Source organism: Lissotriton vulgaris, chromosome 11, assembly GCF_964263255.1.
Source record: "Lissotriton vulgaris chromosome 11, aLisVul1.2, whole genome shotgun sequence".
NCBI lineage: Eukaryota > Metazoa > Chordata > Amphibia > Caudata > Salamandridae > Lissotriton > Lissotriton vulgaris.
Window position 1 is genome coordinate 555,898,732 of NC_141699.1, and position 26,255 is coordinate 555,924,986.

The window sequence follows — 26,255 nt, forward strand, 5'->3', positions numbered from 1 at the left end:
CGGTTCACCATCCATGCCTCACAGCTGCTTCACTCATAGCCCTACACGGCAATCCCTCTCACCCTCCGCCCCCCCCATGACACCCTTCCTAATCACCACACCATGCCTGTCTCAACACGAGCCACTCGATTTCTGGTAGTACTCTACCACCCTTCCTGCCAGCGACTCTCCATGCTAGCCGGTGAGCCAATTGCCAACCCACTCCTCCCCTTCCCCCCTGCTCCTCCCGAGCTACCCAAGACCCTATATCTGCTCCAATCCAATATCATAGAGCAGTCGATCCTTTTCTCCCTCCCCTCCAGCTATCCCAGAGTCTCACGCCCCTCACCCCCGCTGCCCGCTCCTATTTAGTAGCGCGTACGTACCGTTGGCCCACCCGCCTTAGCCTCATCCTTTTCATTTACCCCCATGCGCAGCACTGTCTGAAACCCATCCTTGTCCTGAAGATGATCCCGAGTTTTGTGGATCGAAACGCCGTCGAAACACTAGCGCAACCATAGGCGCTTCTTCACAAAGTGGTTCACGAACAATGAAATAGAATTGTAATAAAATCGGACCCGCTCAATCAATCGGAACCACACTGTGATAACTACTCACTGTATATATCTCTACACTAGTCACCCTCACCGTTCACGCTGCTCACACTGTCACTCGAGCTGCTACCCTGGTTTTCACTCACAAACCACGAGCACCTTGTGCCACTTGGGTTAATCCAATTATTTTCATTTATGTACTACAGTGCTGTTATAACTATATTATCCACCTTGTTTCCTTATCAATTTACCTTAAATGGTTTATATAAATGATGCCAAGAGCACATACTATAACCAAATAGAGTCTCCTTGTTTTTCGTTGTGGATAATGTTGCATGCATATCCGTAATATTTGCCTATGAATCATAACAGTTGGGATATCTTTTGTTTATATTACTTCTCACCCCAATCCCAACACGGTTGACGGGTTACGCTCCTGTTGTTTGTTACATGACCATTATGAAGCAGCCAAATAAAGTCAGAGGACTAAATCTGAACAGTCCCTTACTGGAGGAAGAAGGATATCTGGATATTCAAGTCTCCCCCCTCCAGATCTTCTGATAGGCCTTTTGAAACCAAACAGCTGGAAGGGGTACATCCCTGTCCAAACCAATATCAAGCAATCTTCTGAGGAATCAATCCCCTCTCCCCAGCCCAACAAAGAGGCAAACTGGATACATCTATATTAAGGTAAGTGACACATACGCCTACAGTTGGCCGACCCAATGCCTTGAAGATAGGGCCAAGAGTTTCAAGAATCATTTCTCACTTGTTTGGCTAATGAAGAACTCAGCTCAGGCTGTTTGCTCTGGTGTTGAACCTAGGCTCATAGCACACCAGTAAGAAAATTGCTGTGATGTCAAGTCTCACCGCTGTCAGCCTGTAGAAGTGAGGGGCTCCCCACTTATTCAGTCATATAAAGGTCCATGTGGTGCCTAACCATACTTGACTTGACCACTTTAAGAAAGCTTTCAATTGAAGAAAGGCTGCCCTTTGCTTGTTTATATGGGAAGGGACAAATTTGACTTATGCAACAAGACTATGAAGTCCACTTTGCAGCAATGCGTCCAACCACAGATATTTTCAGGAGTTGCTAGCAACCAAGACCTGCTGCCATGACAGGGGGAAGTGGCTTTTCACTAAGAGGATGGCATTAAGTGCTCATAGGTGCATGGTCAGAACGTTGGATAGAGGACATGGAATGACAGACTTTCCAGCAGTCTGTCCCAGTATTATGCCAGTTTGAGCTACCAGGAACACATCTGAAACTTGGCAAGGGAAACCATCTATACACAGAATACCCACAATTCCAGAGGCCTCTTGATCCACCAAGTAGTCAATCTCATTGGTCAATGGTAAAGAAGCTGTTGCACCATCAAACTGATTACTCTTACCTTCTAAGAAAGAAAGAACACTTTTGAAAGCCTTGAATCCAAAATTGTCAGTATGAACGGAATATTTATATTTCGTACAAAGAAGGATTTGCGGAAGTTCATAGAATAGCGTACGGTTCCAATGGAACCTTAGCCAATGGTAGGACAAAAAGAACAGTTGTGCACCAGACAGAATCTTTAAAAGGCACAAATGACATCTGCGAGTTTCTTAACACCATCTTTTACACAAATTTAATTTTTTATGGTAGGGGTATTTTTAGGTGCCCCAAGTATTTAGGTTGGGCATGCACACAGAATGCATTGCCAAATATTTTCATAATACACTGCATTATTACAACTCTAATAAAACACTGCATTAGTACAACTCCACATTTGCGCTAGCGCCACATCATTTTTCACAATCTAAATAAATGGTGCACATAGAAAAATACATAGTGTACATGGGAAAAAAATAAACCACTAAAAGATTATGGAAGGAGACAACTTGTCCTGTTAGAACATGCACAAATATTACTTGTCCATGGACATATTATGCAAATCTTTCCATGACATGATCCCAGATGACCGTTCTCCATTTTGAAGTATGGAAGAGTTTATGTAGGTAAGCTACTGCAAAAGATAGGTTTCTGATAGAGACTTCAAACAGCAGATTCCTCAACTTGAGAATTTCCTAGGTGCCAAACTAGATCTGGAAACTTCAAAGCAATTACCCCGGGATTCAGTAGGTGGTGTTGTGCAGGACCAAGCTTGCAGTCGCCAACTCCTTAAAAAGTCGCAGAATTGGTCTCAGCCTAGGTCGAAATTGAGAGAACAGGCGCAATCCCATTGTTGGGCCTATCTCAAGACCACTCTACATCAATATACAGGAGTTCAGGTAAGTTATACAAGTTGTACAAGAAGTCCAAGCACAGGTCGCCGACTTCCCGCCACTCGTACTGCCCAGAGTCGTGCAACATCCAGGGTACCTCTCGAGCTCAGCTGCTCTGGGGGTTCCCAAATTGCTTCCTCTCGACCTCCTGCCTCTGAGGACAGCCACAGTAGACTAAATGTAACATCTGAAGAAGGCTGTAGCGGTTATTTTTGGTACCCTACTGAATACCACTGGAACATATTCAGGCCACAACGATTCAAGGTATTAGCCTGTTGGCGGATCCTTTCTCGACCATGCCACTTGACCTTCACCCATGGTCCTGCCCCAGTGCAACATCCAACACAGTCCATGGCGCTGAGACAGACACCAAAGGCCCGGATACAATAGTTTTATCGATTAATCCCTGAATAAAGTTATCAGTCAACAGAACAACAGTTTTATGATGGTGGTGATGACATTTATGAGGTGCCTAATATTTTTGAAGACTTACAAGATGACAGTGGGTTGGGAACTTCCCCAGACACTGGTCTGAATTCTCCAAACCAGATGGCCACTGATGAATCTGCATCTTTTGGGGCTGTTATCAGAAGGGCAGCGGAAAGTCTAGATCCAACATTTCCCATGCAGGTCAAAACCAATGTATTGACGGCAGTTCTCAACGTTGCAGACACCACCAAAGAACCCCTGCTCTCTTTTAATGAGGCCCTCACCAATTTACTGGTGGGCACCTGGGTAAAACCAGGTTATCTTTTCCCCCAGTAAGCAGACATGTGGCAAGGTGGCAAAGGACCACGCCAGGGAACCCAGATTTCTAACTCAATCATGCTACCCCAGACAGTCTGATGGGTTCAGGCATTCCAGCCGCCTCAACCCAAACTCATTCCGTATCACTCTACCTGACAGGGAATCCAAGAGGATGACAAAGTTTGAGAAGTCAGTCTTTTTCGGTGCCAGCCTTGCTATTCGTCAATATCTACTGCACCTGGGATGGTATTCGCACACTTTGTGGGACAGAGTGGCAAGCATCTTGCCAGTTGTCAAGGAGGAGGTTAGACAAACACTCCAACATCTGATCCTAGACGGCCAAGATGCTATGAAATGCCCCATCTGTTCTGGCCTGGTCACACTATATACTTAGAAAGGGCAGTTGGGACCAGTGTGGTGCTTAGGTACCACGCCTGGATCCACTCAACAGGTTTTTATACGGATGTCCAGCAATCTCGCATGGATATGCTATTTGATGGCTCAAAATGTTTCGGACGAAGGTTGACTGGCCTCAAGAAGTTCAAAGACAGCAAGGCCACCAATTTCTCTCTGGGCTTAACTTAGCCTATTTGGCAGTTCCCCCAACAGCAATCCCATTTGTGGCTTCAGTAAACAATATCAACAGAGGCCTCAGCAACAGAAGGTCTCCCAACCCTTTCGAGGGTTAAGGCGTGTTTCACTGCAGTTGCAAGAAGCGTTGCTTTGGATAGATAATATAAATTTCAATAAAAAAAAGAAAATGTTTAAAGAGAGATTATGGGGCAACAGAAAAGTAGTTGTGTTTCGGACGAAGGTTGACTGGCCTCAAGAAGTTCAAAGACAGCAAGGCCACCAATTTCTCTCTGGGCTTAACTTAGCCTATTTGGCAGTTCCCCCAACAGCAATCCCATTTGTGGCTTCAGTAAACAATATCAACAGAGGCCTCAGCAACAGAAGGTCTCCCAACCCTTTCGAGGGTGTGTTTCACTGGAGTTGCAAGAAGCGTTGCTTTGGATAGATAATATAAATTTCAATAAAAAAAAGAAAATGTTTAAAGAGAGATTATGGGGCAACAGAAAAGTAGTTGTGGTATGAGGAAAGAAGTCAAACCACCAAGCAACAGGAGTGGAAGTGGAGGGTAGGGCCCAACGAGCAACAGATGGGTGAGAGCTCAAAAAAATAAATTAAAAAGTCGACAGAGAAACAATAGATTAATTGCTTCTAGAACTGTTAACTATACTAAAGCACTGCATCACACTCGGAGGTCAACCAGATGAAAGAAAAGGAGTCAAAGTCATAGGTTGTGGCAGGTTGCAATACTGTGGAGGCGGAGAACACAAATGTGCCAATAAAGGCAAGTGGGTCCGTGAATTTGGACTCGATGAAAGGATGGACATTTTAAATAGTTTATTCTTGCGTTTTTATTATCCTGGTCAGGGCATTTTAAATGAATTACAGATATTTTACTATCCCGGCGAAAACACATAACTAAATTTAATATTAATAAACACACTGGACGTCTTCAGACTTCACATTTTCAAAGCAACCATATCAAGTCACATAACATGGCAACATGTACAGCAATACTGAAATCTCAGATATAATTAAAAAAGGTCAATGATACATATTTATGAAATAGAAGTAAAACCACAGCACTGACACATACATGAAGAAAGTAATGAAGATAGAGCCTGCATTTGGAAAATAAACATTTGAGGAGAAATCTATGGATCTCTGGAATGAGAAGGAAAGCATTGTTAAGTGGCAGAAGTTTACAAGTAGGTGAAAGGAAAAGGCCGATTGCTGTAGATTATAGAAGAGATCTTACCTTTCGTATATCATCTAGACATGTGATTTCAGGGGACAATCCACCGTGCACACAAAGAAACTGTTGATTTAGTAGGGCAGCCAGAGGAAGACAGTCAAATGCATCCATGCACGCGTCATATACACGCTCCGAGTACTTGATTTTACCTGCAATGAAACATTTAAAGGAATTGACAGTTCAGTTACAGAGCCGGCGTGCTACAAGAATCTACAGCAACTTCTCACGTCCTGCAAACCACAACCTTCTACAGTGAGAGTCCAAATCAGTAACCCGCAATAATAAAACACAAATCCATATTGGGAATATACTTGACTGACTAAACATGACGCTACTGTGAGAAAAAAAAAACAATGGACGGAATTCTTGAGCCCAAAATTCTTAGCTACTGGAAATTGAATCTTTATTATTGCCATCTTATTTTATAGTAATTTTGTTGCAGCCCATCTAGAGGAAAGGCGGAAACTGCTCCACAGAGCTGCTAAAATCGAATTCTCACATGTTTGGAACAAAACATATGATATGGTTATGTTTAACAGTCATGCTCCGTCCCCCACTCATGTAATTTCCCTCATTAATAGGACACCATCTGTGAGATGGTTTGACTAATGGCTGAAGGGTGTAGATTCTGGCTAATGCTCTCCAGTCTCAAACGGGTCAGATTCATGAGCAAGTGAAAACAAACATTGGCAAATATGTGTGGCATAGGCTGCACACCATTGGCTTTTCCAATGCTGGTCTTCTTTGGAAATGATCTATATAAAACTTTATTGTAAAAAGCATTCAAAGATGGTTACATGCATACAGGCATCTTCAAATGATTTCTGTAATAAAGTTTTATAACCACTGAAAAATACCCAGGTGTGGTTAAAAAGGGTTGAATGAAAGTGTTTGTATGCAACTATGCATGTGTCTCTATTTAAGGATTTGTTTGGAAAAACCAAAGGTCTAAGTTAACCCTACACGTACAGAAAGAATCAGTCAGAGGAAAGGCACAATTGGGTATCGAAAGACTTCATAGAAGTGGATTTCTTAAGAGCTCTTGGTTAAATTGTCAGTTGCCATGTGAGGAACTATTGAGAAAGAAAACTATTGTATACTTGTTTGGTCACCAATGTAGACATTCCAGAACTCTGATGAGTATGTCTGGTGGATGCAATTGAAACCGCTTTGGCTCGAATACAATATGCATTAACATTTGATGGCAGAGAGTTGCATGGAAAACTAACGATTGACAAATTAAGTTATTTATCAGGCAATATATGCCAGACTATTTATTCCCCATAACTTCTGTACTACCACCCCACAAACAACAACTCCTGCTAAATTGGAAGCAAACGTTTATTCATAATAGCACAGTGGGACAGGTGGCATGACAAAGGCACACATGCTCAATGAAGAAGTTACTTACCTTTGGTAACGCATTACCTGGTAGAGACAGGATCCAGCTGAAGATTCCGCACTTTAGACCAAAGAAGACTTCGTTTACAGAGCAGGGAAGACAGCAAGAAATTTGCCGCTAAATCCGGTCTACCAAATAATGCATTACTGTAGGTAAATAACTTCTTCATCTGATAGAGACATCTATCTGCAGATTCCTTACTTCAGAATCAAATACCAAAGCATACCAACCCCGGAGGAGGGTCTGCGAACTGAGACCACAAATAGCCTCTAACTAGAAAAAAACAGTCAATAATCAGAGAAAAAAAGACCAGACCTTTATAATAAAGTAGGTGATCAATATTATGCTATACAATTGAAAAAACCTGTGGAAGAACCACAGATAAGTGAAAAGACGACAACCGTGGTAGAAGACAACGAACAAGATGAATAGAAGACTATTCGCACCCTTAAGGTGAACTAAATCAATGCATGCTCATCACATTTGCACTGCGGAAGGGACCACAGTAAGAAAGGCCATAGAGACACACATACATGGGAAGAATGTTTCCCATGATAGTAGGACAAGTTGGCAAGTACTTCATAATGAGAGCTACTGGTGCGCATATCCAGACGTGAACAGCGTGTTCGATACTTGAGAAACACAGATCAGCAGGTCATTCCATTGAGCATTACCTCTGTGCCTGAGAGAGTTGTTTCTGAGCTCGACCTACTCTGCAAACTGAAAGAGAGAGGTCCATCATCCGTGGTAAACATAACTAATGCTCTATACAAAGGAGCGGAAGCCAACAGACTATAAATATGTATTTGTAACACAAAGGGTTTAATGGTGCACAAGATTATAATACAGTTACTAACAAAGATCATAGTTTCTGAGAGCAAATTTAGAGAACTTTTGAAGTCTATCATAAGTAACATGATTTATCACCTAAACGAAAGACAAGTACCAGTAGAAAAGCAGAACACAAACTAATAATGTAGACTACCAGCTACTTTCTGTGAAAATACCAAAGGAATTTTGGCATCAATGGCACCTCTGCGTATTGTTGTATGCCTATAAATAAAGCAATAGGTCACATACATACCATATAAAATTCTAAGAGAGACAATCAAATTAAGCTAATGAGAGGGTCATAGTACACAAACCTCTCATCAAAAGACAGATCATATACCCTGAGACTCCCATGGAGGTACAATATCTTTTTAAAAATATATATATTTTATTTTTATTGAAGACATCTTTAATACAGTCCGATTGCAATTCCAAGCATTACTTATAACAATATGTTTACAATGAGTCATACTTTACATTCCTATCTCTAGCATCTGATCCTACTAATACTATCTATCACTCAAAACTATTGAGTCTATGTCCGTTTCAGGATGTTATTTTACCTGCGGGGGCTCAGAAATATTCCCTCTGTATTCATTCTATTTACCCCATATATGTGACCATTTTTTGGGACAACCTTGTGACTCGTATACAGTTCTTTCCACTACCTTGCACCAGTCCATATCTTTCTTCCATGTAACTAATATCGGTGCTTTGTGTGCTTTCCATAGTTTGGCAGTATTTTGCTTAGCCACTGTCATTCCCAGCACTACCCAAGTCTTCTCTTTCCCTTTTAAGTCGGTAGGATCCCACACATTCATAAGACATAATTTGATCTTAGGATCTACTTGTTTTCCCAGCACACTCACCATACACTGGGTCACCTCTGCCCAATAACGTGCAATGTTACACATTCCCAGAGGATATGACTGATCAACTTGTGATATGTCATTCAGATCGCTTTTTTGGGCATATATTTCTATCCTCAAGTGGGAAGGACTCAGAGCATCTGACCATTTGGAATAGCCGCTTGTAGCACATGCTTGACCTGCAGGTATCGAAATGCTTCTGTCTCGGCCATCTCAAACTCTCTTTGCAGCTGTGTGAAGGGGATCATCCCACCTTTTTTCCATAAATCACCCACTCGGGAGATCCCAATCAGATCCCAGCCAAAAAAGCCCCTTGATTTTCTCAAAGTGCCTAATTTCTCTGCATCCCAAAGGGGGATGGGTTGCGCTATTTTTCCCTGTCCATCCCATACTTTTATTTACTGTGTGCCATAGTTGAACTGTATGCTTGGTCAGGCCTGTTAATTTTGTTCTTGCTGAATTAGTATAGAATAATTTGGAATAATTCCCATCCGGAAGAAGCCAACTGTCCATTCTGTAACCGTGGTCATCATGGGGCCTATATATGCATTGATTGATAGGTGCTAGGTGTGCCATCCAGTAGTATCTCCTGCTTTCAGGGAGTCCTATAACGCCATCATACCATCCCCTTACCAGTTTCTGGGTCGCTATCCATGGTGGTTTTCCCTCCCACAACAGTTCCCTCTGTGCGTCCTCAGTACTCTTGAAATAGTCTGTGTGGACTGGACCTGGTGAGTTTTGCAATATGTATAAGAATTGCAGCAGTGCCATAATTTTAAATAGCGCAGAGCGCCCCATTAGTGACAGTGGGCGAAACCTCCAGTGTTGAACATCACTCTTAAGTCTCAGCAGTGGGGGCAAGAGGTTACGCTCATAGTATCGTACTGGATCTTTGGTGACATAAATGATAAGGTACTTAAAACCTTTATTCCCCTCCATCATTAAGTACCCTCGAGGCAACGAGGGAAAGTTGCCCCTTAACACATTAATGACTGAATTGGACCAATTTATAGCATATCCAGAATATTTGCAGAAATTTGTAAAAATATAAAGTGCTCAGTTTAGAGAGGCTCTCTGTGATGCCAGGTATAGCAGTGTGTCATCTGCATAGAGTAAGATACAGTCCTCCTAGTCTTCTGTCCATCATAGTCCCCTAGTGACTGGGTCTTTCCTTATCCACAGTGCCAGAGGTTCCAGCATCAGAGCGAATGACAGTGGGGTGAGGGAGAAGCCCTGTCTAGTCCCTTTTTATATGGTAAACACCCTTGAGTTCCTGTTGTTAACCACTACCTGCGCCAGTAGTTCACTATACAGAAGTTTCACCGAGCTGATAAAGTTGGTGCCGAAACCCATTCTTCTTAGGACTGTGAACATATAAGGCCACTCTATTGTGTCAAACGCCATGGAGGCGTCTAAAGATACCACCCCTGCATCCTCTCTTACTGTCGCTATTCTACCCATTACTCAGTGCAAGCGTTGAAGGTTGAGTGAGGTATTGCTTGATGGCATAAAGCCAGACTGATCAGGATGCACGAGTTTCGTGATAATCTCAAAGAACTGGAAGCGTCCCTTGTTCCCGACTCTCTACAAACATTTTAGAGAGGTGTGGTGCTATCTGATGGAATCTTCCTCAGAAAGGGTGGGAAGAGACATAGCCGACAACAGGGCTTCTGCTTCTTTATCTGTGGAGGCAGTGTGGGATTTATATATGGTCTGAAAGTGATCAGCGAATCCTTTTGCTATTTCTTGTGGCTCCGTCAATTGTAACTCTGACCTCAATTCAGCTACTAATCCATTGGCCTGTTCTCTTTTGTCAAACCACGCCAACAGTTTCCCTGCTTTATCCCTCCCCCCGCTTCATATATTCTACACAGCATGGCCCTATGTTGCTTCTGTGGCGAGATCTCTGTATTCTTTTATTTTAATCTCCAGCAGATGTTTGACCTCGGACACTTTGTCTTTCCTTGCCCTCCCCTCCAGATGTAAAATTTCCTATTTCAACCTGGCAAGTTTGGCGGTTTTCTCTGGACGTATCCCAGCAATCTGGGAGATTACATAACCCCTGATCACTGTTTTGAAGGCCTCCCAGACCGACTGCGCTGACTCAACTGATTTTCCTGGAGATACAGCCCTATTTCTTTTGACACTGTTTTTTTAATGGACTCGTTTTTCAAGAACCAAGGATTTATTGGTGCTACTCATCCTGACTGTTGCTCTCCCATCTCTACCAGGGCCCACACGTGGGTGTGGTTGGATATACCCCTCGCCAAGTGAGGCACCTCTAATTTGTCCCACCTGGTCTGCAGGTACAATTATGTAGTCTAGTCTGGAAAGGCACTGTGGGCCCCAGAGTGGTATGTGATTTGGGTTTCTGTGGGTGAAGGATGAGCCACACGTCGGCCAGCCCCCTAGCATCCATAAAGTAATGGATTTGTGTTCGTGAGGACAGGACCTCCTTCGGTGAATGTCGATCCAGCCGGCCCGAAATTATTAAGTTAACGTCTCCTCCCAGTAACAGTCTCCCATTGGGAAGTGTAAGCAAGAGGTATCCTAGATCTTTAAAAGCCAACACCTGGAGGCCTGGCAGTGGTGAAACATTATCAAAGTACCCAACCAGTGGTGCCAAACTTCACAAATGTATGATTTCATATGTCAGAGAAATCACCCGACACAGAGACTGGAACTCTGCGACCCCAAGGAGGGTCAAAAGAAAGACAGAGAGCGAGAGACAGAGAGACAGAGAGACAGAGAGAGAAATAGAGGGAGACAAATAGAGGGAGAGGGAGAGAGGGAGAGCGAGAGAGAGAGACAGTATACAAGAGATACTCCAGAGTACAAAATGTATCAACTTTTGAGCTTGAGCTCTTCTGCAGAGTAAGCAAACTGCAAAACCTGCATATGAGGTAAAAAAAAACAACAAATATTCAACTGGAACTGTCCAAGCTGAAGGAGAAAGGCACAACTTATGTGCCAAGTTGAAAAAAGTAACTTCACTGTAAAGAATTCCACAGCATAATGCAGTACTGTAATCATAACTGACTGCAAATAAGCTTCAGGCAAAATGTATGTGTAAAGAATCACAAGGTTAGCTGAACAATCAAAGTCCTGCAGTAAGCAGAAACACCACACTGGTTGTAACTAGAAAAATACACATTGCAACTCAGGCATTTATAAACATTTCTGTCCAAATATATAAGAAGGAAAGATCCAACCAGATCCTGCAAAGACATGTCTAGCCTTCTTCATCACACTGCAGCTCTAAATCGCTTTAAAGCTGAATCAGCATGAACACTAAAAAAATGTACAGCATCAAATGGCATTTCTTTCAGGGTATTCTGTACAGGCTCTGAAACCTCAGACTAACTCAGCCATGCATGTCTGCATAGTGCAACTGACTGAGCCATAGCCAGGGGTGTGGAATTTATTAAAATATCTACTTGTCCATTGGGCAGGTTGCTTCATAAATCTACTTGTCCTGTAACAAAATCCACTTGTCCCTTTGGTGCCATGTAGTGCTGCCACAAATTATGGCAGCAGTCTCATTATATAAGAGCTCTTACATAGCCTCTCTGATTATGCCAGGGCATATCCCATAGTAGTGGTTGAATACTATTAATCATTTTATGTTGCCACGTTTCTGCAGATCCACATACTGGGACTGAAGATGAGGGTAAGCAGTAGTTCCAGGGTTGGCATGCCCTATTGAGTCTGTGCAAACCTACTAACTTGCATGTTTTAAGGGTTTTCAACAAATCTTCCCTAATCTTTCCCATACTGAGAAATGTTGGAAATTTACTCCTGAGAGTGGCAGACGTAAACCTCTTTCAGAGTTAGGAAAAAAGTAGTTGGAGGGAAAATTAACTTTCAAACATTCAGATTTTCACATGAGAAAATCTACACATGCATATTTGCTCATGCTAAAATGCAGTTCACAAATATTTTGTAGAAGTACAATTTCTTGCCCTACTAATGTAAATTCTTGTGAATTCACAAAAGCCATATACCAAAGGTGCACTTTTGAGACTTTCTTTAATAATTGGGCCCCTAATTTGGTCTGGCGTTAACCATGACCTTTTGTGTTTATTAAAATTCTCTGTCTGAATCGGCTGGCTTCACTGTGAGTGACCGCATTCTTCTCTTTCACATGGAACATATCGGCACACGAAATGGTTTTGTTCAGTGCAAGTAACTAATGTGGCAGTGTGTGCTTTTTTGAGACCAAAAACTATTTTTGCATATGCTAATGTTTGTTATAATGCTGAGGGCCTGGCAGCTCTCACATGAATAAGGTTTTACAAAAGCCATCCCAAAACAAGTCACGCATTGCCAAAACTAAAAAGCTGACCACCAATGGCAGACCTACTGGCTTTGCTAAGGCTTGTTTATTTTTATTTCCCATAATCTTATTGCAACTGGTTACACAAATTTTCCAATATGAATATTTTTGGGAAATACTAGCATGCATCAACACATTTTACTAAATGATGCTGCAAAGAAATGGTACCTGAAATTTTACAGTAGTTTAGCAAAATGTTTTTTTCCCTACTTTCATTTTTTAGGAACATTTTATATTGAAAGCAAAGAAACCTTAATCTTGCTTTCAAGCTTAAGCAAATATTTGCATCTAATCAGCGAGCATTCTGTGAGCATCATGCAGAGCCTCATGTTGCTAAACTTTGAAACTGTGTGTATACATTTTCATACTGGAACCACTATCCATAGTGCCGTCAGAACGTACGTTTACTTGGAGCGCTCTCCCTAATAATAAAGGCTTTCAATTGATGAACCATAAATACAAGTTTGAACAGCATTAACCCATGCACACAAATATTAACTTAACTACAGGCAGTACCTTTCCCTGACCCTTAATGTGGTACTGCAAACTGGCAACAAAAGGGTTTGTGCTGCAGGGGGTTGGGCCTACTTGTCCCAAGGACAAAATACACATTAAAACTTGTTGCCCTTGACCCCAAACAATAGTCCTGGGCGTCGGGCTATAGGAATTCCACATCCCTGCATAGCGCAACCCACTCTATCAGTGGTGTCCAGATCACATTTTATGGTCAATTTCGCAGACTCTCGACCATCCTGCATCAACAGTAGTAGTTCACTTTTGGCTTCCTCTGGAAGAGAAGGCAGCGAACTTTCCACTGAGTTCCATAGTGCATAGAAAATCCTGCTGGGAACACATACGATGTTCAAAGACCGTAATGCTGCACTAACAGAAAAGAAAATATTTCTCCCACAACGTTCCAGCCATCTGGCTTGGTGAAAGCAGAGGTAGAACATTTGTGTATTCAGACGCTCCAGCTACTTGCACAACCAAACCTTTTGTGGAGGGATATTTGAAGAGACCATCAGGATACTCAGGGGCGGGCCAATGCCTAAGGGATATAGCCCGGTCTTCAGGCATTCCTATAAACGGCTTTACCTAAGCCTCAAACAATATGACATGTAGGCATTCATTATAAGGGAGTAAGGGCTCAAACCCAAACTATCTACCTAATCGTCTTTGGATAATTCCCCATAGGGAAGCTGGCAGTTTAAGACAACAGCTACCCTCCTCAATACCTCTGCAAAAGAGGAACTCACCTCTGTTGCCATACTAGATGGAGAAAGTAAATCTGAAACGGGGGAGGACTTAAGTCCACTAGCCTCCCCCAGTTCAGTCAGACAATTCTCCTCCAAGGGAGGCAGGAAAGTATTGCTCAAAGGGTTCTGACACCCTATATTCTAACCTTGGTCTGCCAAACTGTGCATTTCCTTAGGAACAGCAGAAACAGGCTGTTTAGGGACAGACAGAGTTGCTTAAAGTGGATACCTCTTCAGACGCAGAGGTGTTGATGTCAGGAAGAGTAATTGGTGCAGCGATCAATCATTGCTGCAGTCTTTGGCTGACCAGACTCAGTTGCTGAAGGTGAAGACCTCAAAGGGCTGTGCACCGGCGCCGTTTCAAATCAGATAACGGATTGAGGGGGTCCGACTGGCACCAAGGGCAAACCCACAGGCGAGGATCCAGTCGGGGTACCTCCTACCTCCATGGGGCTAGAAAGTGTGCCAGAGGATAATAGATTCACAAAGACTTTATGCAGGGAAACGTATTATTCCCGCTTTTGGGCTAGAGCCGTCCGGGCTCCAGGAATTTAGGAAGGTGCAGGGTGGACTTCTGAGAACACTCCTCAACCTAAGGTTGGGAGACCGCGCCAGCAACTAACCTCTGTTTCGACCATTTGTGCTTCAGAGCATCCTTTAATGTCAACCTCACCCAAACGGCTCCTTGATCAGTCTCTATACTTCGACGAGGACTGACGACGCAGTGGTGTTTCAGAGTCGTGCCACCATAAGTTTCATCAGATGCTCCCTCAACACCTTCAGCCGAAGACACTGACGGGCACCACAATCCTCTGAGTCAAGGTGGTCTCCCAGGCACCACAAACCGATGAAATGAGAATCTGTGACTGACATCTGTCTGTCACAATATCCACAGTGATTAAACCCTGAAGGCATTGCAAAAAAAGCACACGGTTTCTCACACAAAATGTGAAGATGGGCTGAAAAATTGTCCCCCTAACTGCTCCAGATCTGCGTAGCATGCGCAGAAAAGGAACAGACCTCAGCATCTTGGCGCGGGGGTAATATGGACTCCATTGATGTCACAGCATGTGATGACGTCGACCCAGCCATGTGGCACCCTCCTCTGATGCGCAGGCATACTGTGGTTAAACAATTTCCAGATCTAGCATCACGCATGGGGGTGAGTTCTAAAGTAAGGAATCAGTAGCTAGATGTCTCTATCAGATATGTCATCACTTTCCCTGTTGTTCAGACCCCGGAATGTAGATTGCTCCACCAAGATCATGAGCCAGATAGAGTTCCCCTTCCACCCTCTGCAGGCAGCAGCCTTTCACCCGAAGCACAAGCCCTTTCAGGCAAACAAATTTAGAGCCTACGAAATAGGAGGGCAAATTACTACATAAAAACCTTTTGCCATACAATCTAGAACAAGCAACCATATAGGCAAACATCTATCTTTACCCTCCACAAGGCCATATGACAAGCACTACATCCCCATAACCTCCACCCTGTGTAGCAAGAGTTCCATTGTTGGTGGGTCCCTTGTTTTCCAATATCTATGGCTAAGCAGGTAATTAGGATGAACTAACACATCCAGTCCCATCTAGAGCCCAGCTTTACACCCCAGGTTCCGGCTTTTAGAAACATTTTTTTCACCTTTGAGTCATTCTATATTGTATGAATGATAATGTCAACAATCATGGACAGAATCAAAATCAAAGCTTTGAACACTTCCACCATACCTGAATAATTTTTCAGCATGCACCATTGGCTTTCAGGAACATTTTATTCAGTATCCCATACAATTCTGCCATTAACTTGAAGGCATTTTCTCTGTGCTAAACTCCTACTTAAAAAAACAAACACTTTTTTTATACAAACCTTTAGTCACAAACCCACCCATTACTGTCTTACTGCCTCACAAGTCGGCTTGCCTTCTATGCATATATTTTCCATCTTGGCATCGTCAAAAGTTTTAGACAACATTTTATATAATGACAGCAGCATGCCATACGTTCCCATAAAGGTGGTGATAAATTTACGAAACTCATTTTTCTCCCCAACTTTGGAAGCAACGATTAAATATCTCAGCTGTTTATCCCGGTAGTGTTCTACTACTCACAACCAGACTGCGATAGTGACGCTTAAACAAGTAGTGGATAGTAAAGGGAACAGTTGTTACTGACACTTGCATTATCACGAGATTCGCTGCAAGTTTACGTGGTCTAAAATTCTTATAGAGACGCTCCTTAAGGCACTATAAGAATTGTCACATTAGCCTCACTGAGCTCACAATCCGACACCAGGCCTTTGTCTCCCCTCCCCCTACTGGTCCAAGTCAATTACTCTGCTCCCTAGTAGGAGGATTAAAGGCATAAGGTAATTAACAGTGCTTGACTAAGTCTCTGAGAAAGGAAGGAATGGGTGGAAAATCTGCATCTGTTAAATATCTTGTCACACTGCATCTGGGCTAGGACTGCCTAGACCCACAGAAACAAAGGAGGAGGGCAGACCTAAAGAGACAACAAAGGAGTGCCTCGCCACTGACGTTTTGGTGGGAAGGGATCAGGAAGCTGAGTCCACGGGGGAGGGGCAGAGTTTCTTAGGGAGCTCATTCTACAAACAACTTGAAGTTGTCATGTTGGATTGTCGCTGAATGCTGTGCAGGAGCGTTGGGAAAGGGGTGGAGGAATTATATGGCACTCTAGAAGAATTAGACTGGGGCATTTGGCTTCAGAAACCCCCCCCCCCCTCCTCCTCCCCATAAAACCCCAGCACAAGGGAGAAATGGAGGAAAAGACACTGGACCAGGGTGTGACAACAGTGAAAGTACGCCTAAATGGAGGAAAAAGACGATTGATGCCAACAAGCCTGACTTTTGGGACCTTGACTCCAGCTGAGCCCAAGACTAGGATGGGTAGCACCAGGTCCAGAGGCGCGGGTCCCCTTATGCCACTTAAGAACAGGTGGGAGAACAGAGCTGTTAGGAGACCCTTGACTTTTCTCATTGGACCTCTGTGACCAGGCCCTTGACTCTGCTGACACACAGGTCGCCTTCAAGAAGCCAGGAGGTTCTGGGCCATGAGAGCGACAGAGGATTTTCAGCTGGTTATCTGTGGAAGACCACACCCACACAGGAGATAGCATCAGGAGTCGAGGCAGAAGACAGGTCCTGCACAGAGAGCAATAAAAAACCCAGCTTCCCCTGAAAAGTTACCCTTTGGAGGACAACAGGCCGAAACTGTGACTAGGGATGACCACAAGGAGCAAATTGAGTGCAAGATCATGTATATCGGCCCTGCTGGGCCAGAGAAGTCTGGCCTCTGCAGAAAAACAAAATGGAAAGAAAAAGCGTGCAGCACTTTGCAGCAATGTTCTAAAAATACCTTCAGCTTGGCCAGGGCCCAAGGGTCAGTGCATCTTTGAGGAGAGGGTGTAGCCTAACGGCTACAGCGGTCCATCTCAAAAATGGAGGAACCAGGTTTGAGTCCTGGCAATAAAGCGCAACATCCTGTGATTCTGGGCAAATCACTTAATCTCCCTGTGCCTCACGAAAATGAACGTGTCCTTGTTTAATGCAACTGGTGCTCATGTAAAGCGCTCCGATACCGGATACCTTCGGGTCAAGTTTGCGCTATATAAACCTACAAAAAAAATCTTTAGTTATGCTTTTTAGGTCTCGCCTAGGCAGCACTTCCGTTGTCTCTTCGAGACATGCTGTATTCAGGATATGGGCATAATGCTCCGCCCACTTTCCACCCTTCTTTTTTAATTGGCTCCTGTACCTGCCCTTTGTAAATGGTGGCTTTTCATTGGTCAATAGGCCTTGTAGTCCCTCGTTAATACCGCTTTGTTGCTTCCTGTACCTCCCATGTAGACACTGCCTGTTACATGTGTTGTTACTTCCTAGGTTTTAATTACAGCCTCAAGGACCTATTTTCTTAAAAGGCTTCAGGCAGGACACACACTAGGTCATAAGCTAGGCTGCCAGTGGTTACTTCACTTTCCTAGAACATTTCACATTTATATGTGACAGTCTATAAATTTCCCTTCATCAGCTCCACACAAATACAACCTAGTCTGAAATTAATGTAATAATTCTTTTTTCACATTTCAAAGCTACTAATTATGTATATGAACATAGCTATTTGAATGCACTCGTAGTATGGTGGATTTACCATATCTTCTGCAGGTTGCAGAACCATATGTGACCAAAAGCGGTCCCCTTTTGGCTACATTTGGTACTGAACCCTGCAACATGGCTAGGTAAAAAATATTGCCATTTATAATGCCAATAACTCCAAGTTTGTAGACCTGAAGTGCTGGTTCCTTGCTCACAGGGACCTATGGGAGCATCTTGCAGTATTGCACCTAGACATGCAGTGCTGGTGCCTTGCTCACTAGGGACCTCTAGGAGCAGCTTGTGGTACTGCACAGCGACATGCAGTGCTGGTGCATTGCTCACTAGGGATCTCTAGGAGCAGCTTGTGGTACTTACTGCACCTAGACATGCAGTGCTGGCGCCTTGCTCACTAGGGACCTCTGGGAGCAGCTTGCGTTACTGTATTGAAACATGAAGTGCTGGTGCCTTGCTCACTGGGGAACTCTAGAAGCAGCTTGCGGTACTGCACCTAGACATGCTGTGCTGGTGCCTTGCTGAATAGGGATCTCTAGGAGCAGCTTGCAGTACTGCACTGAGACGCACAATGCTGGTTCCTGGCTCACTACGCAAGCTTTTGCAATGCACTAGGTCTAACTAACTGAAAGTATGAGCTATTGGCATTGCGTTATTATATGCAACACCAATACCTCAAACTATCAGTAATGCGAGACCTACTGCATTGCAAATCACTGTTTGTATAGCGAAGGGGTGTGTAGGAGGCCCCCTTCCTGATCCAACTTCTAGCAAGGAAACCCCATCCCCTAGTGTCCATGCATGCAATGTAATGTCTAACTGTCCATATACCCCGGGACTGAAGGAGACATTACTAATATATGTTGCCCACCCCCCTTCCTTCTGTCTGGGGGAAGAGACACCGTTCTCTTATTCCACTATCCACACTCCTTGCAAGCAGAGAAAGTGCACCAAAACTGCTGCCGCCTGACAGTAGCAGAACAAAGGATGTGCTGGCCCTCTGCACCACATAGAAGGTGCTTGTGTGGAACTAGCTGGTGCTGTGGGGGATTTGGGGCACTGTCCACAACAACCTAGGGTGTGAATGCATGGGTGGGAATGAGACTCGGAAAATAGAACATAAAAAAGAACAAAAGGACCACGGCACGAAGGAAAATGCTACTTACCAGAATGCATCTGTTCTTGGCATGTAGAGCTGCAGAGTTACACACCGTGCATAGATCGCCACCTAGTGTTGGGCCCGGATGTTTGCAGTTTGTTTTTGTCCTGAAAAGTTCTTTGGAAGTCACGAGATAGGCGACTCTTCCTTTAGACCACATTGCGCATGGGCATCGGCTCCATCCTCAGATTGTTTTTCACCATTAGGGAAATAATGGAGCTTTGCAAGAAAAGGAAGGATGTCCATGTAAGCTGTATCTAATTAAGATAATACTGGAACAGATAAGGGTAGCCGGGGAGGCGCGTGGGCATTAATAACTCAGCAGCTCTACATGCCAAGAACAGATGCATACTGGTAAGTAGCATTTTCTGTTCGAGGCATATGAGCTGCAGATTACACACTGTGCATAGATTGTATAGCAGTACCCACTCTTAGCGGCGACCACCCCCATCTGTTGCAGTAGTTTGAAATAGTGTTTTGAGAACAGCCTACTCCACATTAGCTTGTTGTTTAGTTTGCACATCTACACAATAGTGTTTTGTGAATGTGTGCAGTGTAGACCATGTAGCTGCTCTGCAGATGTCATCTAGGGGAATGTTCCCTAAAAATGCCATTGAAGCCCCTATTTTCCTTGTAGAGTGGGCTTTAGGAGGAACAGATAACGTACGCTTAGTTTTGTGGTAGCAAATTTGTATGCATTTGACAATCCATCAAGCTAACCCAGATTTTAATATGGGGTTGCCCTTGTGTGGTGGTGAGAAAGACACAAAAAGTGGTTTGGTCTTATGAAAGGGTGTGTTCTCTCAATGTAGTATAACAATGCTCTTTTGACATCTAGGGTATGAAGAGATCTTTCTGATACTGTCTGTGGTCGCGGGAAGAAAACAGGCAGTTCCACAGATTGATTGATGTGGAAGGGAGAAATGACTTTGGGATTAGTACGGAGAACAACCTTATTGTGATGCATTTGCAAGAAAGGTTCCTGAATGGTTAGTGCTTGTAATTCACTAACTCTCCATAGCAAAGTAATAGCCACTAGGAACGCAACCTTCCACGTTAAAAATTGTAGTTCACATTTATGTAACTGCTCGAAGGGAGGTCCCATTAGTCATGTGAGAACAATGTTCAAATTCCACACTGGTGAAGGTGGTACTCTGGGAGGAATTATTCTTTTGAGGCCTTCCATGAAAGCTTTAATAGCAGGCACTCGTAACAGAGATAGGTGCAGTCTGTTGTGAAAATATGCTGCTATGGCAGCAAGATGCAGTCTAATGGGTGTGTACGCTAAGTTACATCTTTGGAGGTGTAGTAAGTATCCTATGATGTGTTGAATAGACACGTCTAGGGGAATAATATTGTTGTTGTGACAATATATTACCAAGAGTTTCCACTTAGCTACATAGCATGCTCTAGTGGTTGGACGTCTAGCTTCTTTTATGATGTTCATGCAGTCAGGAGGAAGGTTAAGATATCCGAATTCTAGGATTTCAGGAGTCAGATAGCAAGGTTGATTTGAGTTGGGTCCGGGTGTCTGATCTCTCCACGGTTCTGTGTTAAAAAGCGTGGAGATAGGTATAGTTTTTGGTAGGTACTATAGACAGTTATAGCAGTGTGGTGTACCACGGCTGTCTGGCCAACGTTACAGTAACTAGGATGAGGATTAGAGAATGCTGCTGTAGTTTGAGTACTACTAGTGGCATGAGTGGTAGAGGCGGAAAAGCGTACACAAATCTGCCTGACCAGTTCATCCATATCGCATTGCCTTTGGACAGTGGGTGTGGATATCTGCCAGCGAAGCTTGGGCATTTGGCGTTTTCGTGGGTGGCTAAGAGGTCCATCGGAGGTTGTCCCCACATCTGAAAGAATGGTTGAAGTACTTGCGGATGAAGTTCCCACTTGTTGGTCTGTTAGTCTGACAACTTAACAGATCTGCTATGGTATTTTGTACTCCTGGATCATGATGGGCTAAGAGGAATTTGTTTTGAGGTATAGCCCACCGCCATATGTTCTGTGCTAGTTGAGAGAGTTGCAGGGAGTGTGTTCCGCCCTGTTTCTGTATGTAATACATGGCTGTCATGTTGTAAGTGCGGACTAACACAGCTTTGTTTGGTACTTGCTTTTGGGAAGCTTTCAGTGCTAGGAATATGGCTAGTAACTCCAGATGACTGACATGGAGTAACCTTTGTTGTGGTGTCCACCTGCCTTGCATGGTGTGTTGCAGTAGGGGGGCTCCCCAGCCGGAGAGCGATGTGTCCGCTGTCAAGACTATTTGAGGAACTGGCTCTAGGAACGGTCGCCCTTTGGAAAGGTTTTTGGTGTTCCACCACTGCAGAGAGCGATGAGTCCGACCGTCTACCAACACTAGGTCTGTTAAGTGACCTTGAGCCTGGTTCCATTGACGTGATAAGCACTCTTGGAGAGGATGCACTTGAAGTCTTGCATGGGGCACTATGAAAATGCAAGAGGTCATCATCCCTATGAGCTGCATGAACACTCGTGCTGGAAGGGAGTGTTGTGGCTGAAACTTTGTGAGAAGAGCTTGCATGCTGGCTATCCTTACTGGAGTAGGATAAGCTAGCGCTGTTGAGGTGTTTATTGTGGCACTGAGGTACTGTTGTACTTTGGATGGTTGCAGATGGGACTTGGTGTGGTTTATTGTGAACCCCAAGTTGTGAAGCAGTTGGATAGTGGCATGAGTGTGTTCCACACACTGGTTGTATGAGTTGGCTTTTATGAGCCAGTCATCAAGGTATGGGAAGACGTGGATGTGCTGTCTTCGTAAATGTGCTGCCACTACTGCTAGGCACTTGGTGAATACTCTTGGTGCTGTTGTGACTCCGAATGGGAGTACTTTGAATTGATAGTGCTGCCAGTCTATTACAAATCTGAGATACTTTCTGTGAGCTTTCTGAATGGGAATGTGGAAGTATGCGTCCTTGAGATGTAGAGTAGCAAGGAAGTTGTTTTGTAACAGAAAAGGAAGGACTTGTTGGAGTGTGACCAAGTGAAAATGGTCTGACTATGTATATGTTTAGAGGTCTGAGGTCTAGAATAGGCCTTAGAGAGCCGTCCTTCTTTGGGATAAGAAAGTATAGGGAGTAGACTCTCTTGTTTTGTTGGTGCAAAGGAACTGGTTCTATTGCACTTTTTTCGAGAAGAGATATTACGTCCTGCTTTAGCAATGATAGATGCTCTAGTGACATTGGATGCTGTTTGGGTGGTATGTTTGGGGGGGGGGGGGGGGTAGATGTTAGTTCTAGACAGTAACCTGATTGAATAATTTGTTGCACCCACCTGTCTGATGTGATGTTGGTCCAGGCAGGAAGTATTTGTTGTAGACTTCCCCCCCACAGGAGTGGAATTGTGGGGAGGAAGTGGAGGAAAGTCATTGGGTAGGGGTGGAGGCAGAGCGGGAGTGGTTGGTTTTGCCTCTGCCTTTGTTGTGGTTACCCCCTCTTTGGTAGCCCTTAGTGAATGTGGATTGGCTAGGGGTCTTATAGGAAGAGGAGGGGCTATCGGAGGAGTAGCCTCTTGTGTTGCCCCTATATGATGAGCGATGAAAAGAATGTCTGGGAGCTTGAAATTGCAAGGCTCCCATAGATTTAGCTGTGTCTTTGACATTAGGGCCAAATAGGTGTTTCTCATTAAATGGATGATTGAGGATGGAATTTTGCACTTCAGGTTTGAAACCTGAAATACGTAGCCAGGCATGCCTACGCAAAAGCACACTGGTATTAATTGCCCTTGAGACAGTATCTGCGGCATCTAGGGCACAACGAATGGAAGTATTGGTGATATTTTTACCTTCCTGTAGGAGTTCATTGGCTCTTTTTTTATATTTATCTGGTAGATGCTGCATTATGGATTCTAATTCATCATAATATTCCCTGTCATATCTTGCCAATAGCGCTTGAGTATTGGCAATGCACCATATGTTAGCTGCCTGTCACGCTGTGCGCTTAACGGAGGCGTCAAGGAGTTTAGATTCCTTATCTGGTGGTGAGGCCTCACCTGATGTTTGTGAATTACCATGTTTACGTGCATTAGATACTACTAAAGAATCTAGTGGTGCTGGGTCTCTAATGTGAACTGGATCTGTAGAGGCAGATTTGTATTTCTTCTCAATGCGGGGGTTGAGGACTCGAGCCCTGACAGGATCTTTAAATACCTCTGTTGCATGCTTAATAACCCCTTTAAGCATTGGCAAAATGGCAGTGGACCTTTGTGTAGTGTCAAAAGTGTCCAATAAGAAATCTCCCTCCACAGTATCTGTGTGCAAGTCAACCCCATGGTATTGGGCAGCTCTATGGACTAGTAGGGTAAAACCTATAGTGTCCTCTGGTGGGGAAGGCCTGGAGGGATATACATCGTCTTGAGGGACGCAAGGCACATCAGGAGTGTTCTAATCATCCCATGGATTAGGTGACTGAGGGGGACTATTGGTCCATACTGGGTTATGTGCACCCCCACCTGTGTCAGAGACTGAATCTACATTATCATCTGGATCAGTGGATGGTGTAGGCGAATGATGTGGTGGAGGAGTTGTAGGAGGAGGAATAGTATGGGGAGGTGGTGGAGAAGGGACCCTTAATGGAGAGGTTGCAATGTCTCTTCTTCTTTGGAGGAGGAGGAGGATGTGCAGGCGCCTCTAGTGGTATCTTCTTGGAGCTAAGAGTTAGTTGGCCAGTCTTAGGATCCTTTTGTCTTTTGAGTAGGATCTGATGTAAAAAGCTCTTCTGTGGAGGGCAGATCCTTTTCGGTTCCGGAGGTTTTATCGGCACCGACTCGGTAGCTGGTCTAGGTTCTTTAGGCTTAGAACTGTGACCTTTTGAAATGTCTTTAACCGGAACTTGTTTTTTCGGTTCCGGGGTTTTTTTCGGCTCCGAAACATGGGAGTTGGGACCTTTAGGCAGTTTTTTACTAGGCTCCGAGTGTGGCTTTGACGTCGATGAGCCGGTGCCAATCTTCGGCGCCGAGTGCTTTGGTGTTGAAGCAGCGGTCGGCGTGATTGAGGAAGATGGCTTCTCCTTCGGTGTCGGTATGGGATCAACACGGAAATAGGCTGACTTGAGCCCAAGCCGCCTGAAGGCTTAGTAGGCTTCTTTGCCGGGCCCGAAAGTAGGGCGTGGGAAACATTCTCTCGGTGTGCACCCGGGCCCAAAGGCGAGGGTGTGGCAGAAGCCTTTTTAGAGGTTGTCGAGGAAGGGTCGGGATCGATGTTCTTACTTGCGACCCGTTGAGCTGGAGTGATGTCCTCAACGTCTGAGTCTTCGGCATCAGAGGAGTTGGCACTTTATTCGGCCCGCTGGTGTTCTGGCACGTCGACGCCCTCTTCGAAGACGTCGTCCGAGATTGAAGCTGATGAGCGAGCCATGGTTCTTCGAGCTTGCTGGTCACGAATCGTCTTCTTGGAGCGGAAGGAGGCACAAGCGGAACAGTCTTTGGCCTCGTGCTCCGGCGAGAGGCAAAGGTTGCACACTTCATGTAGATCGGTTTGGGGAAACTTCGAGCCACATTGAGGACACTTCTTGAATGGCGTCCTTTCCATGAGTCAGAGAGTTAGGCCCGAAGGACTTAGTCGACGACCGGAATCGAAGACTTCGAAGTGGTGAAGAATCGCGCCGATGGGGAGCGCGATCGAAACAATACTGTCAAACTGGGTGAGGATTGCGCAGAGAGGGAAATTCGGTTCCAAACCCGAGCGCAGGAAACACATCCGAGCCTGATGGCGGAAAAAAACAATCTGAGGATAGAGCCGATGCCCATTCGCAATGTGGTCCAAAGGAGGAGTCGCCTATCTCGTGACTTCCAAAGAACTTTTCAGGACAAAAACAAACTGAAAACATCCGGGCCCAACACTAGGTGGCGATCTATGCACAGTGTGCAATCTGCAGCTCATATGCCTCGAACACAGCCTTTTCTGCCACAGAAAATCACCATTGTCAGCCTCCTGGGCAGGGAGCACCCCATACGCCCCCACACGGGAACTCAATTTCCATATCTTCTTTTTGTGTGGCAGGGCAGGAACACCTTCAACGTTTATAACTAGTGCTTGAGGGGCTGAGAAAAGGTAGCAGCCTCCCAGACATGTGTAACCCAGGTCACAGGATACATGTCCTGGGGAGCCTCTTTATTTCCAAGCTCTTCCTGGGCCTGGGCTTCTGCACGTGGCTTGGAAGAGCAGAGACCAGTAATATATTGTTGTAAGTAAAGACTTTGAGGCATGTATTAAATGCAATGCTATATTAAAAATGCTTAATTTGACAAATACAATGGTTTACTGTTGCCATTACTCCCGTTGGTTCCAATTGCGGGTTATTACATGTAACGCACAATAGTACTGTCTCATTGGTTTCAATGGTGTCATATTGGTGAATTTGACCATGTTACGGTTTTTTACTGATATGGTGACACCTTGACAAAAGCCTTCCTTACAACCAATTATACTGTGTGCATCTAGTGCAGGTGGGGAGTATTGTGGTTGTAGTTTTCAGGACCCACTTGAGGTGTATTATGATATAACGGTGTTAGCAATGTTATTTGCATCTTCCTTATGTACATACTTGTAATTTAATTTAACATATTGCGTGTTACTGTATTTTTTTAGGTGAGAAAATACTGTAATCTGAGACACTCCAGGGGCTCTTCTTACTTTTTAGTGGAGTTTTGAGGCCCTCCAAGATGTACCTATAAAGTCATTTGAGGGCTACTAATCTTTAGGGTAAAAACTTCATAGGCGGCTGAGTGATGTGTTGCTGTTCACTCTCTTTAAGAACAAGTACAAACGAAAAACAAAATAAAGAGACAGAACACACGTTCTATATGGAAATATTTCTCTTTATTGTTTTAACTCTACTACAAAACTTATCAATGAGATTCGAGCAGTTTTGAATAAATGAAGATAAAAAACGATCAACC

At 44.2% G+C, this 26,255-nt stretch overlaps 1 protein-coding gene across 1 annotated transcript in view; it reads right to left on the minus strand.

Annotated features, from left to right (window-relative positions):
- The window catches only part of PPP3CC (protein phosphatase 3 catalytic subunit gamma), a 744,021-nt gene that overhangs the window by 381,545 nt on the left and 336,221 nt on the right, over positions 1 to 26,255 (minus strand). Inside the window, exon 5 of the mRNA XM_086943633.1 lies at positions 5,371 to 5,516. Within this exon, the coding sequence (XP_086799759.1) occupies positions 5,371 to 5,516 (146 nt within the window). The remainder of the gene's footprint in view (positions 1 to 5,370; positions 5,517 to 26,255) is intronic.